The following is a 14173-nucleotide window of genomic DNA, read 5'->3' as shown; positions in this document are numbered from 1 at the left end:
TTTTCCATTTCTATCTCTTTTATTAATATTATATCTTAGTCATGTAAAAAACAAATCTTTCACTAATTGTTTTTTGGTTTCTTTAGCAAAGTCCAGCTCCATTTGGTAGTGCTAATGAGCTACCTAGCACTTTTTGTTCTCCAAAACAGAGATTCTCCTCTTAATCAAGTTCTTCTTAAAACCTTTCCACTCACTCCTAAAATTTCTTTTGAGCTATTTGCCTGATCTGGACTGGAAACTTTAACAATTTATTCTCCTTCATTAGGATTTTTTGTGGTTTTGATTCAAAGTGATTATCAAAAAGCACTTTTAAGGTATAATTTGTTAAAGTATATGTATATTTTTAAGAATGGTGGTAACAGTTATTCCACACAAATTATTATTTTCTAAAAAACTGTATTATCATGTCATGCCTTCCATTTGCTAATCTGCCAGATTATCTAAGATAATGAGTTAAAATTTAAAGTACTTGCAAACCCAAAATTTAACCAATGCTGAAACTTAAACACAAGCTGGAAAACATGCTTACTCAATTTGCACCTAGATAAAAGATCAGTCTTCTTAAGATGAACTTCTAAAAAACTGCATTGGATACAAGTACTATATGAAATTAAAATAGCCATATAAATGCAGGTATAGTAAAAGCACATCAGCAAAAGCTACTGATGCACAGGGAATCACAGATATAAGAGTAAAATCCCAGTTATTAGTTTGACCTGCCTTAATATGGAACAATAATTTCATGAATGTCTGTGTAGCAAAGGAACCAAACATAAGTGTTACGGAAGCTTCAGTAGATGTACAAGTTACTAGAGATAATACTAGAGATAGAGTTTTTGAAAACATGTTTGAATGGGTCAGTCTCTTCAATATCTGAATGGGATTATTTTAAAGGGCATGGTAGTCAGTGGATGCAGACTACTTGCCATTGAGAATCACAGAATCAGAGAATCATCTAGGTTGGAAAAGATCTTGAAGATCATCTAGTCCAATCAGGCTCCTTTATAACAGATTGAGCCACTCAAACTGGAAATAGAAAGCTCTGTGCTTGAAATGAGGATTCATTTTCAAAAATAGTCAAAGACTGAAGAAGTGCATTGCGCAAAACCAGAAAAGCCCAGAGTTGTGATTGAAAGCATCATGTTTTGGTATATCAAGTCATTGACTTGGAGTCTTACACATTTCCAACCTGTTCTCTCTGTCATTTCAGGGAAGAAATGACCAACAGCAGCAGGGAATGCAATTTCACGGACATCGACAGACTGGCAAAGACCCTGCGGTTGGGGATCTCCATCCCAACCTTCATTCTTGGGTTGGTTCTCAATGCCCTGGCCCTCTCTGTGTTCTGCTGCTTTTGGAAGAAACAGACCAAAACCTCGGTTTACATGATCAATCTTGCACTTGCAGACGTCTTGCTGCTGCTTTCACTCCCACTGAAGCTGTACTACTCTATCACAGAAGCTCCCGGACTCCTGTGCTCGTTCATAGAGTCTCTCTATTTTGTCAACACATATGGCAGTATCTTCATCATTGTCTGCATTACTGTTGACAGATATATCTGCATAAAGCACCCATTTGAAGGTCGAGCTAACCAGTCCCCCAAATGGGCTATCTTGATTTGCTGCTTCATCTGGGCAGTAGCTTGGCTTTGCAGCAGCCCAATGTATGTGTTTCACAAGAAAGATTATTTTAAATGCTTTTACAACATGTCAGAACAGGCGTGGAGCATCCCCGTCATTGTTTCTGTGGAAATCTTTGGATTTCTGATCCCACTCGCAGTGATGGTTTTCTGCTCTGCTCAAAACATCTGGATTCTTCTCAATCACAAAAGTCAAGCTAAAAAGAAGGTAGAAGGCAGTGGCTCCTTACGGGTCATTGTCATCAACCTCGTGGTGTTTTTGGTGTGCTTCACACCAGTCCACCTTGCGATCTGTCTCCAGTGCCTGGTAAGACAGCATGTGATAGTGGACTGCAGCCTGAAACAAACCATCAGCCTCTTCATTCAGGTGTCAATGATATTAGCCAACCTGAACTGCTGCCTGGATGCCATCTTTTATTACTTTGCTGCAAAAGAATTTCGTGAGAAAACACACCTGAAAAAAGTTATTGAACTATGTCCTGTCTTTAAGCCTTGTGCCACATGATAGGACTGCCTGCAGTGGAACAACACCTCTTTCTTGTCTCCCACTCACCTCACCAGGATGCCAACAGCATTATCCTTGACACAGCAGTAGGGTCACCTTGGCCATGACAGGAAGGGTACAGGAGGGAGGACAATGTTTCTTCAGTGAATATGAACCTCTTCCATATTTTTTTTCCCTTTAGAGAACAAAGGAGAAAAATGTTGGAAAAAAGAGCCAGCATTATCAAAGTGATGGCATGATGCCAAAAGAAGCATTAGTCTTGATGGTATCTACTAAGTGTGAAAAGGCTTGCCAGAGGAAGACTACCCAGATCATTGGAATGCCACTTAGAATCCGCTTTTGTCATTGCTGCACCAGTTTTCCTTTTGCCAACATGATCAGAAAGTTGTTGCTAAGGGCCAAACATAGAAATAACTATTCAAAACCTCCTTCTAACTTAGAAGGTATCTGAGAGTTTAAAGTCAGTATCTGGCCAAAAGTTGAACTCTGCTCTTTCTTTCTGTAAATCTTACAGAAGGTCACTGTTGGAGGTTATTTGCTTTGAACATCTTGGCCAGCTGGGGATAATAGTGAACCCTCTCTCCCGTAAGCATTATACACTGGTCAGGGCCGCTACACAGGACAGCAGCCCCTGCTATTCCGTGGAGGATGGGCTGCCCAGTATACAACAACAAAGAGTATCTTGGGTACCAGCAATTCCTTGAGCAACAAACATTTCTGATTAGCTTTGCTGAGGAATCAGCATGGTTTTCTTCTGCAATTTTAAAACTAGTTTTGTACACGAAAACCAAAAAGAACCTCTTCAAATATGGCATTTAGTGAAACTCTATATGTGATCAACTGTATTTCAAATCACTGTATTTCTATCAAAGACATAACATGATACATGTGTGAAATTCTTCTGCCTGTTTTCTCATTCTTTTTTGGAGGAGGGGAATTAGGGAAGCAAGCTCTACATCACAGCAAAATAAGGATCACCTGTCTGGTATACTCCTTGCTCCCAGCTGGAAGACTGGATCCGCTCTATCCACCTCATTCTTTAGGGGAGTCCTTCTAGCCTGTACTGTACACTTTACAAAATATCTCTGGACATGCCTTAAGCCTTCCTGGTCAGCAGTTCCAGTATGTCACTGCCCTTATGCCATTTGCAAGTTTGGCTGAGTCTAAACCAGAGGTTTCCTTGCTGCAATTTAAGCTTACCATTTCTTGTACCACTATGTTGACATGGTTCATGGTCTTAGCCACAAATGCTTTTACATCAAGAAATCCATTTCTGTGCCTTTTACAAGCAGCTGTAAAAATGGTCTCAGATTGCTTGTAATCAAGTCTTCATTCTGGAGGAACATTCCCTTTATTCGAAGTGTGAAAAGAAATTACCTTCTGCCTGAAGCAAATTAAAAAGAAAGGGGGGCAGTTTTGAAAATACAATTTGTTGTCAACTGATTTCCATAGAAATGTTTGATTGTGCAAGTGGGCAGCTGCACATATCTAATAGCGGGCCTAATCTGTGAGCATTTTAAAACTTGTTAGTACTAAAACTATGACCATAGATGAGGCACGCAAAGAACTCAGAGGCAACGAAAGTTTTTTATCATCATCTTCACCATTATCTGCAGAGGGGAAAGAGGAAGCGCTTTCCAAAACAGTAGGTTTTCAAAACATTATTTGCTACTGCTTCAATCATTCAGAAACTTGCAGCCTTTTCAGTATGAGTTAACCTTTCTTTTTTGCACCTTTCATGTTATTGTGCATATGAAATATGTGTGAGAAAAAACATGTTCTACTAAATAAACTGCATATATGAAGTGTATGATTTGAAAATACATTTTAATTCCCCAATCTAACAGCAGTGTATGATTCTTATCTACCTATTTCATCATAAACTTTCACCATTTTCTCATTAAAACAGCTCCAAGACTTACTTGGAGACTTTTCTTCCCAGGAACTGCTTCAGATTTGTAACTATGGCAAACAAGAACAACTAAATAAACAGTAATAAACAGGGAAGATGATCACACACAGAAGTCTGGATAATTTAGTATATTTTCTGTGGAAATCCTCTCTATAAATTCTTGACAATCCCCCCACTAAATCCCTTACAATCTTTCCTCCCAATGCTCTGAGCTCTTGCTTTAATGATTAGCCAACTATCAGAAAACTTACGTTACCATCAGTGCAAATTGTGACTCTGCAAAAGCACAACACTTTAAGGTACAAAGTATAACACCAGACTTTTTATTTAAAGTTTTTCGTGCAGATGCAATGGGTGCACAGATAGAGCACACACCATCTGCAAGCCTGTGCACAACACTAAACTGGTGGTGTGGCAGACCCTCACTCCAGAGACCCTATAAACTCCATGACAGGGGTCAAGAAGCATCTTGAAGTGCAACAAGGAGAAACTTGATTTCTGCACCCAGAGCAGCACAACCCTGTGGGCCGGCATAGGCTGCGAGAGTCGGACTGACATAGATGTTCTCTCAAAAGGGCAACAGACAGCACCAGGCTCAATACAAGCCAGTGGTTCCCTCTCTGTGTAAATATGTCAAAATTGTTTACCAGGACTCAGCAAAAATGGGGTCAGTGCAAAGAAAAAGATAAAAAAGGGAAAAAAAGGAAAAAAAAAAAAGAAAAAAAAGAAAGAAAAGAGGAAAAAAAAAAGAAAAATAGTAAAAGGAGGGAGTGGGGAGAAAGGGGGGAAAAAGGGGGAAAAGGGGGAAAAGAGAAGAAATGGGGGGAAAAAGAGGGAAAAAGGGATAAAGGAGGGGGAAAAAAAAAGGAAGTTATTAACCTCCTCTACTTGAGCTGGTGAGGCTTCACTGGAATAGAATGTCCAGTTCTGGGCCTCCCAATTCAAAAAGAGATGGGGAGAAACCAGAGAGGTTCAAACAGATGGTTTGCAGGATGGTTGGGGATCATGGGCACAGGTCTGCAAGGAGAGGTTGAGGGAGCTGGACTGGTTTCATCCAGCATGCTGGAAGGTAGTGACAGAAATGATGGAGCCAAGCGCTGTCAAGCAGTTCCCAGCAATATAAAACGAGTAATGGTCGTCGGTTCAGGTTCAGTATTGGCAAAAACTTCTTCACTAGGAGGGCAATGCAGCACTGGAAGGGACTACCCAGAGAAGCTTTGCAATATCCTCTCACAGAGGTTTCCAAGACATAGCCTAAATGAAGGTTGACTTGACCTAGTGTTGGAGAAGGAAACTGCTTCAGAGCTCCCTTTTCACTGCTTGGTGGCTATCAGCAAGTGCAGGTTTGCTTAGTTTTCCTCTTCCAAGACAAAAAGCCACCTTCTAGTGCTGCTGATGTTATAGCACTGGTTGTCAACAGTTCTATTGCAAACCCAGCACAAGACTGAGGAAATACACTATCTACCTAAAAACTGCTGGGCAGCAGGAACTGTGAGCCATCACACAAGGCTATGATATTTAAAGTCAGGACTAATGAAGCAGTACCTTTGTCTTCAATTCAGTCATCACTAAGTATTTGGACAAGATCATTTTTCTAATCTTCAAAGGAATAAGTGCCCATATGCAGTAGGTAGAGAGGAAAAGTGTGTAGGCACTCTCATATGCATGGGTAGGGGAGAAGCTTGATCTGCCAGGGCTAGGGAGACAGCATTCACTCATGACAATGCTTGGTCAGTGGTAGAGTCCCGGCACACTCAGGCAGGGAAGGACTTTCACTTACAGAAAGAAATCATCGTAATTTTCTCAATGAAGGAAAAGGAAGCCAGTTTATGAAAATCAGTTGTAATAATGTGGAGTGGTGGGACCCACTACATATGACTGGTCTACAGACTCAGTCTGCTCATGTCATACATGGCAGCAAACTCAGAGCACGAAATATGAAAGTTAAACTGAACTACTTTCTTCTGATTTATTGCTACCAGTGCCACTTCTTTGTCGGCCAAAAGTGGTTTTATATATAACTCTATTTGTCTAAATTTTGCCCATTATATACGTAAATAAGAGCAGCCTGTCTAAGCATATTTGAAATTTCTGAAAAAAATAGAAAGAAGGAAGAGAGCCCAGCTGTGTTGGTTTTATTACAAGGCTATTACAATAGTCAAATCTTTTAGCACAAAAAGAGCAGATCTTCTGAGCAAGAAGCTGTCACTTTCAACTCAACTGCTTTTCAAGATGGACGTAAATTTAAATAATATGCTTAAATTCTGTCTTTGACCTGCAGCTAAGATTACAGTTCTTCCTAAATCAGAATTTTACATACAGAAATTTACTGTTAACCCTGGAGAATCCAGTTGGTTGTATTTTTATACCAGGACAGAAGCAATCAAAGAACCTCATGCAGCTTGAGAAGGTGTGCAACAATTTTGTTGATGAATAAAACTGAAAAGCATTTGACATTTTAAAAACAAAAGCCTTCCTGAGTCAATACACAAGTTCACAATTTCTATTTTCAGACTGCACAACAGAAGAGGTTTCTTCTCTCTTGATGTTACTCTTCTCACACAGAAGAATGGTAGGAACCTGAACATGAACCCCTCACATACCCAGGGACTCAGTGTGTAAAGTCAAGCACTAACCAAAACCACCCTAAACAATGCCTTTAAAAATTACATTTTCAGTTTTTGCTGTCTTTTGTGAATTGAACATAAACTGATGCAATTAACTACAGTCCTTTAAGAGCAGCTGTAGTTAAACCTTCATTTTTCTGGACAAGGCTGTTTCAGACACCCAGGTGATATTCATGAAAAGTGATTTTGTTTTCATCCAGTCAAAAAGCTCTTTTCTTTTTATCCAGTCAAGCTTCTCCAGCTGGGCCAAACGCCACAGGTCTTCACAACACAAAAGAGGGCTGGCTGCTCTCAAGGGCATTTTTATCAATGTCAGATTACTCCAACAACATCCTACAATTAGCATTTGTTCAATAGTGAATATGATCCCCAAGCTGTATTTTGTAGACTCACGCAGCAACTGAAAGACTGTAAAGCATAAAAGTAGTTTGGACAAATGGAAAAAACCTGAAACTGACCCAAAAAAACACCCCAAAACCACACAGGGTTTGTTCCTCAAACTCTTTCCTGTACCTTTGCCTGGTGGGTTATATCATCTTCCATTTCCCAGGCCTGCTTGAGGACTGAACAGATCAGAGCCACTCCACTAACTTATAACACTATAAGAGTACTGTCAGAATAATGCCAGACTTTTGAAAAGTAATATTGCCCCAGAAGTCCCTTTGAGGCAACATATCTAAATGATTTTTAACCAAAAAAGATTAATGTAAATTCAACTGGTTTAATAGCAAGTAGAGTATCTAATACAGAACTTCTTTTTATAGCCTTTGTATAACTGCTTGTATGATACTACATTATTTATGAGTTGGAAGGATCCAAGGAAGGATCCAAGCCTAGATCAAAACCACTGATAGTCTCCTGCCTTCTAGCAAGGGGCCATGGTGAGCATGGGTGGAAACGCACCCTGTAAAGGTAGTCCAACATAATTTCATTATGATTAAATACATTAGTTAAAAAACATAAACCAGAGAGTTTTTCCAAGTGAGAATGATCAGCTATCATTTCTTCTTTTACTCACAAAAAACCCTAATAAATGTCACTCTAGCAGTTTATCATATCAAGTAATTTCAAGTGTTCAGAAATCTGCAAAGTGAGACGAGCCGCCACCACACTGCCTAAGGCAGCCTGCAGATCACAAAAAAAAGTTGAAATGTGTTTGAATACTGAAACTGATCTTCAGAGAGATATTGTCCTAAACCTCACAACTCTGTCTGCTGCTAAGCAATATTTCACTCAAAGGTTATTCTCCAACACCACAACTTAACCTGTCCAAAATGCATGCAAACGAACGAAAGATAAACCAATACTACTCAAAGATACAGACTTCTTCCTCTCTCATCAAGATGGTTTTGCAGGTTTTTTCCCCTCACATTTAGAACATTTTCCACTTTAGACTAATTCCTTCCTACAAGTCTTGGGTGCGCTCTCCGTCCTTCCACCCAAACGCAAGGAGAAGAGCTGTGGAGAGGCAGTGTCCTTTGAGGAACTGGTAAGTCTAACAGGAAAAAAGAGAGAGCAGAGACCTTTCCAGCCAGCCTTGTGTACAAACCTTCTGAGATGACTCTAGCAGCTGCCATGAGAGCCTGCAGGGACCTGCTCAGCACCAGAGCAGTAAAAGGCAGTAGCTTGGACAACCCCTTTATGGAGCAAGGAGGACGATGAGACCTTAGCTGCTGCACACCAGAAGGGACTTAATTTTTCCCAAAGGAAACTGTCTTTATAAAGACGAGTAGAAATGTGCTTTCCCTGAGCAAACTGAAAAGAAACCTGCCCGTCTTTGTTATTTACACAGCAGTACAAATGAGAAATCTGGCTGGTTAGATTTCAAATTAGCATGCTTGCTAAGCGTGTAGAGAAACACAGAGACAAGCTACACACACACTCTTTGCTCTGGTTGCTCTCCTAGCACTGGCAAAATACAGAGCATGGAGAGAACAGCTCAAAGGCTTAGTTACCAAAAGGGGTATCAGCTTCTTCTGTTACTCTCTAGCTGACTGTGTCTGTGTGGGGGAAGGAAAAAGCCCAGAGGAAGAAGAAAAGAGGATGCTACAGCATGCGGTGGAAAGTGGTTATACAGAGAGCGAGCTGAGCCTGCTGCCATGAGAAGAGTCTGGCTGGGCAGCCCATGGTGGCTTCAGTCCAAAGAGGCAAATCTACTCCTGGAATAAAAACCACAGAAGGCACAGAAAGTCCCTTCAACCCCTCTTTCTGCCCAAGGCAAGATTTTGTGTATCTCCGCAGAGGTGTTCCCAAGCTGCTGAGGGCACATGCCTGCCCAGCACTCTCAAAAGTCATGCCCTTTGCCACTACATCTCACACTGTGGTTCCCACCCGGCTCTCACACGGGAGACAGATCCCACGCCTCAGGCAGGACACAGCAAAGCAGGACTGGGTGCTGGGCACACCGTGCGGTGCCTATCTTGCTACCCAGCAGAGGTGGCCACTGTCATGGGGATGGATGGTGAGATGGGTCTGCATAGGCTAGGGCTTCCTTCAGCTACAGTGTCTGCTTTTGTAAACAGCTAAAACTGTTTCTCCTGTAAAGGTGTGTGGGAGAGAGAAGAAAACAAAAAACACCGATTTTTTTAAAGTTAGGAAACATTAGTCTAGGAGAATATTAGGTGAGGGATCCTGTGCTGCTTCAAAACATGTAATTGAGTTTCTGTTAGCAAGAGAGCTATCTGCATTGGAATAGGAACTCCTAGGAACTGCTTGCCACAAAATACCACTGTGTGATGAGCTTTTGCAGTTCTGGTACCTCAGTGTTAGCTGGAAAGCTCCAGAGAGAGAAAACTTGCCCCTTCAGCATGGACATGTCAAGTTTACACATGCAATCTTCTGTTTATCTTTTTAACATCAGACCAATGCACAGACTAAAGCAGTGTTAGCAGTGAAGCATACCTCACCAGACTAAGAATAGTTATATTTATATAGCGTCTTTCATCTGAGGAAGTCAGAATGACTAAAGACAAGACACATAATCCTCCGCTGCACAGACTGCTCTCCATCTAGCGCCAGAAACATGGGAAGCAAAAAGGGTGAACCAGACAGGCAGGAGCTGAGCAGCCAGTGTAGCTCAGGTCCTGCGACACGATTCTGTGTCTCTTGAGTGGCACAATTCATTGCCTTTGGCCCTGTCAGAAATTTTGCTCTCATTTATTTCACTTTAAAATATCTATAAAATAAATGTCAGCAGCACTCACTGCACCACACTGCACGGCAGAGGGATGACCAGAGCCAAATTCATGCTGGAACCATGGATTTCTAGTTTACTTATTTTTAAAATTTCTGCCATTTTTGCCTCACCAACAGGTCATAGGGATGGCACTGCTTTCCCCAGTACCCATTGCTCCAAGGTGAGTCCACTGCTAGACACACCCAAGTTGAAAAGACCAGCAGTAAATCTGCTCTGGGGCAACCAGATGTCATCTACACTGTCTGACACACTCCACTCAAAAAAACCCCAAAAAACAACAAAAAAACCAACCTCACCCAGCATCTGGCACCTCCTCCCCACCATATCGAGTTGATTTTATACACGCTGCCTGTACTGAAGGTCACAGTGCTTACACATTTAAACCACGAGAGGCAGGGCTGTGTGGAGGCAAGGCACACTTGCAGACTTCGTGGCAAGCCTCAAAGCTTGCCTGAGATGCAGGTGTTTCAAAACAGCCATGTCCTGCCATTTACCTTCTCACTCCAGCTTGTCTTCTGCACATCATCTTATGAGCCAGTGTTTCGTGCCCCAGCCCTGAACCCACTTGCAATGGCCAGCTTCCCATGGGGCGAGGGGCATCCCACAGGCATGAGAGATCCTATCTGGGCTGATGGACGCTGCCACCATGGCAGCCCCCTCGCAGACTGCTCCGTGGCACCCAGCTGGTGCCCAGAAGTGCTGCCAAGGGCCGGCTGCTGCTTGTGAGCCATTATGTTTGTGGGAGGTTTGAAAAACCAGTTGGTTTTCCCCCACTTACTGAAGCACACAGCTTCAAGGACAGGCAGATTTCTATGTTAAAATAATAAGGGGAAAACTGCTTTTTTTGTTCAGTTTTAAGGCCCTAGTATACCACTTTCTTTTTCATGTTTCACACCAGGCACACTAGACTTGTAAGTAAGATACGTGGTTCCACAGTTAATCTTCATTCCAACCAAGACAGCGTTTACCTAATTCAGCGCATGGGCAAATTCCTGTTGCAGTTCTGGAAACTGCAAACAACAGCACTGATACATATGGCTGCCACATCAAGATCACACAGCAAAAATACTGTTCTCCTTTTAAAAAATGCAGCTTTGAGTACACACATGAGACATTCCAGCTAAAGCTACCAGAGAGCAGAGAAAGGCTCTTTTATGACCGAATGTTTTTCGGTCATATAAGATATATATAGATATAGATAGATAGATAGATAGATAGATAGATAGATAGATAGATAGATAGATAGATACACACACATATGTATTAAATATATGTATATTTTTAAAAATATTTTGGACAATGTGCTGAAGTGAAACTACGGTTTCATTTTGGTCCCCCACAGCAGTGCCATGGCTCAGTGTCACTTTCTAGTTTCCTAGAGGTCCTCTCAGCAGCCCTATTTCCTAGCTGCACCTTACCACACTGAAAATATGCCACATTGTTCCCGGAGTGAAGCAACTGCTCTCACCTCAAGCAAAGCACCCTACTGCAGTGCCAAATAAAGAAACTGCTGAGGCTCCCTCAATAGTCACTGAAGAGCTTCTGGCATCTCCAGCAAGCAATTCAATTTTTAACATCTGGATTGCCCTCAACAAGAGCCAGTCTGTCCTCCCCCAGGACAGAAGGCTTTTAGGACATCTGGGCTCTCAGGTAACCTGTGTACTCCATATCTGTTAGATACTTGTATAGCTGTACCCTGCAGATGAAACCATACAGCTGCTTATTAAGCATCTCTGCCACCACAATCAACTCATTACTGAAAAAGATGCAGCCAATAATTATGCCAGAAGCTATCTGAGCTCTGGAAGGGAGACCATGCATGACTGCCCTTATAGATTAAGAAGAGTTCAAACAGTCATTAGTATCGGTATTAAATCTACTAATTGCCTCGTGTTACTGGAAAAAATGAAGATTCCAGTGTTTCTCTGAAACCTTTGATCTGTTTATTTACTGAGTAAACATAACTATGATTTGTCTCCTCTTTGCTCAAGTTTATGTTGGCTGGGGAATTTTCCCTCAGTATTTCCTAGAATCATATCAATGCTTGTGAAATATGCCATTTCTTTTAAAAGTTCCTAATACCTGAGCTTTGAATCTTTTACAGAACACTGCTTTTTCTCTGCTCCTGCAACAAGTCTTTTCCAAAGCCAAGTAACTCCAGTCCAGTGAAAGCAAGATTCACTCCCAATTCCTACAACAGTTGTAAGAAAACCACTGAATGTGTAAAGTCACAGAATAACTGCACTGTATTCTTGCAAATCTCTGTCCCTCTTTTTTCCACTGCACTGTATCTTCTTAAGCATGCCCAGCACATTGCAGTTCCAGTACAGAGGACTCGGTGTATCTCCAGCTCTCTCCTCCTGATTTACCAAGATCACACTGCAAAGCAGGGCTCTGGGACATGATTGCCTTTAAACTATAGGACATCACTTGACTGGTTAAAATACCATAATCCAAATTGCAGAAAGTGTAATTTTGAATTTTTTTTACATAACACCAAGCACTTAACTCAATAAAGATAGTAATGTTACTACAGAAAGTTATCACCTTCAAAACCTGTTTCTCTTAGACTTTTGTAGTAGAAACACAAAGACATCCTGAGAATTAAATCTTTTTCTTAAAAGTAGGCAGCATGACTCGTTTTGAGTCACACAGTTCTTTAAATGAATCTAAACCACATTTGCCCAGTTTACATAGCAAAATCTGTTCTTTCTCCTGCTTTGACTTCCAGTGCTGGAAATTCAACTTGGGGAATTCAGCTGGATCATTTCTTATTTATACATCCCTGTCAAACAAATTCTGTGCTGGCTAAAGTTTGTAAAAGTCCATTTCACTGCTGTTTTCTGGCAACACACAAACATAAGAAGGGACTGAAACTGATGCTACAGCCAGAGCCTCACCAGCAAGGATGCTGACAGCGTGTGAGAACAAGCACATTCTCCCTTTCCACGCTCATGCTGGAAAGCAAGTGCCTGCTCTGTGTTACACCACTATTCATTTAGAGCACAGCCTAATGCTTCGTGTGTCATCACTTGCAACGTTTCAGACTCAGTGGGAATTGCCTGTGGCTCAATACTGCAGATAGGAGGAAAAGAGAAGCAAAAAAGTCCTACCACCAAATAAAAATATTCTGGTATCTTCTAACTGCACCAAGTACAAGGTCTATTATGTAAAAAAGGTGCTCAAGTTGATCTTTACAACAGAATTCTCTATCACCACCTTAGACCTGACTTCAGCAAACCAACCTGTGAGAATTCTCTCTTATGAAAAGCTGACAAGATTTAACATGTCATTTTTTTTTAAGAGAGACCATACATCATGCTCTGTCTCTCAGCATCTAGTAGGTAGGAAATAGCAAGGAGATATTTTCTTTACTTTCAGCCTTTAGCTGCATCTTGCCTCCAGCTTTCTGCCCTTGAAACACCCTGGTCATGCAGCCATGGTTGTTCTTTTCTGTCTCCTGCTTTTAAGTTGCTGCCTCTTGACTTCCTGATGCATTCTTCCTACAAGTTGACCCCTGTACAAATCAAGAGGTGTGACCAGATAAATCTTTTATCCTGTTTGCACCTAGTCCACCCACTGATGGAAAACCTTTTCAATGCCAACACCAAATGTTTTTTTAAAATTTAATTAGAGCTCAGCATGGCTGTCCATCACTAATCTCTGTCAATGCCAGAGTCAGCATCTGCACCAGGGACTCACCATCTAATGAGGTCTAGTCTTCAGGTCCCTGGTTTTTCAGTCGTCACTAAAAAAGGAACAGTCAGCTGTTCCCTCAATTTTTTTGACTGGAAGGTGGAGAGCGCACCTATGAGCTTCAATGAGATCTGTAAATGCCTAAAGATTAGGGACACACTAGCAGGAGGCACCTGAGCTTCAAAATAATTTCAGACTATTGTAATTGCTAAAGTATTTGATAAATAGTTGGCTTTTTAAATTATATTTTTTAAGAGCCAGTGTCTACAGGGTTGGGCTTTTTGATTTTTCTTATTCTAACTAGAACTCAGGAACCAAATGACTAGCCCAAAGATGTACAGACATCACCTACCAAGATCAAAGGTGTCACTCAGCTTTTTATTCTATCTGGACATTTAGTCACAACCAAATTTTAGGCATCATCATTAAATGGGGAAGTTGTTTCCTTTCTGGCAGGCTGTCGGGAGTAGTGGGGCACCACCTGGGAGCATCAAGTGGCCATATCCTCCCCGTAGGCTGCATCCTGCGGCACCTGTGCCAGGTGAGCAGAGCGGGCAGCCGTGGGGAGCCAGGCTCTGCCTGAGTCCCAGTGTGCCAG

At 41.6% G+C, this 14173-nt stretch overlaps 1 protein-coding gene across 1 annotated transcript; it reads left to right on the top strand.

Annotated features, from left to right (window-relative positions):
* The first annotated feature begins 1217 nt into the window (after positions 1-1217).
* LOC113483583 (G-protein coupled receptor 55-like) lies at positions 1218-2144 on the top strand. Its single transcript, XM_026855244.1, has one exon. The coding sequence runs from the start codon at positions 1218-1220 to the stop codon at positions 2142-2144; it is 927 nt and encodes a 308-aa protein (XP_026711045.1).
* Positions 2145-14173: the final 12029 nt, after the last annotated feature.

Source organism: Athene cunicularia (genome assembly GCF_003259725.1).
Source record: "Athene cunicularia isolate RWA chromosome 9 unlocalized genomic scaffold, athCun1 chr9_part1, whole genome shotgun sequence".
Taxonomy (NCBI): domain Eukaryota; kingdom Metazoa; phylum Chordata; class Aves; order Strigiformes; family Strigidae; genus Athene; species Athene cunicularia.
Note: the sequence above shows the minus strand (reverse complement) of the source record. Positions and strands in the feature narration are given on the sequence as shown.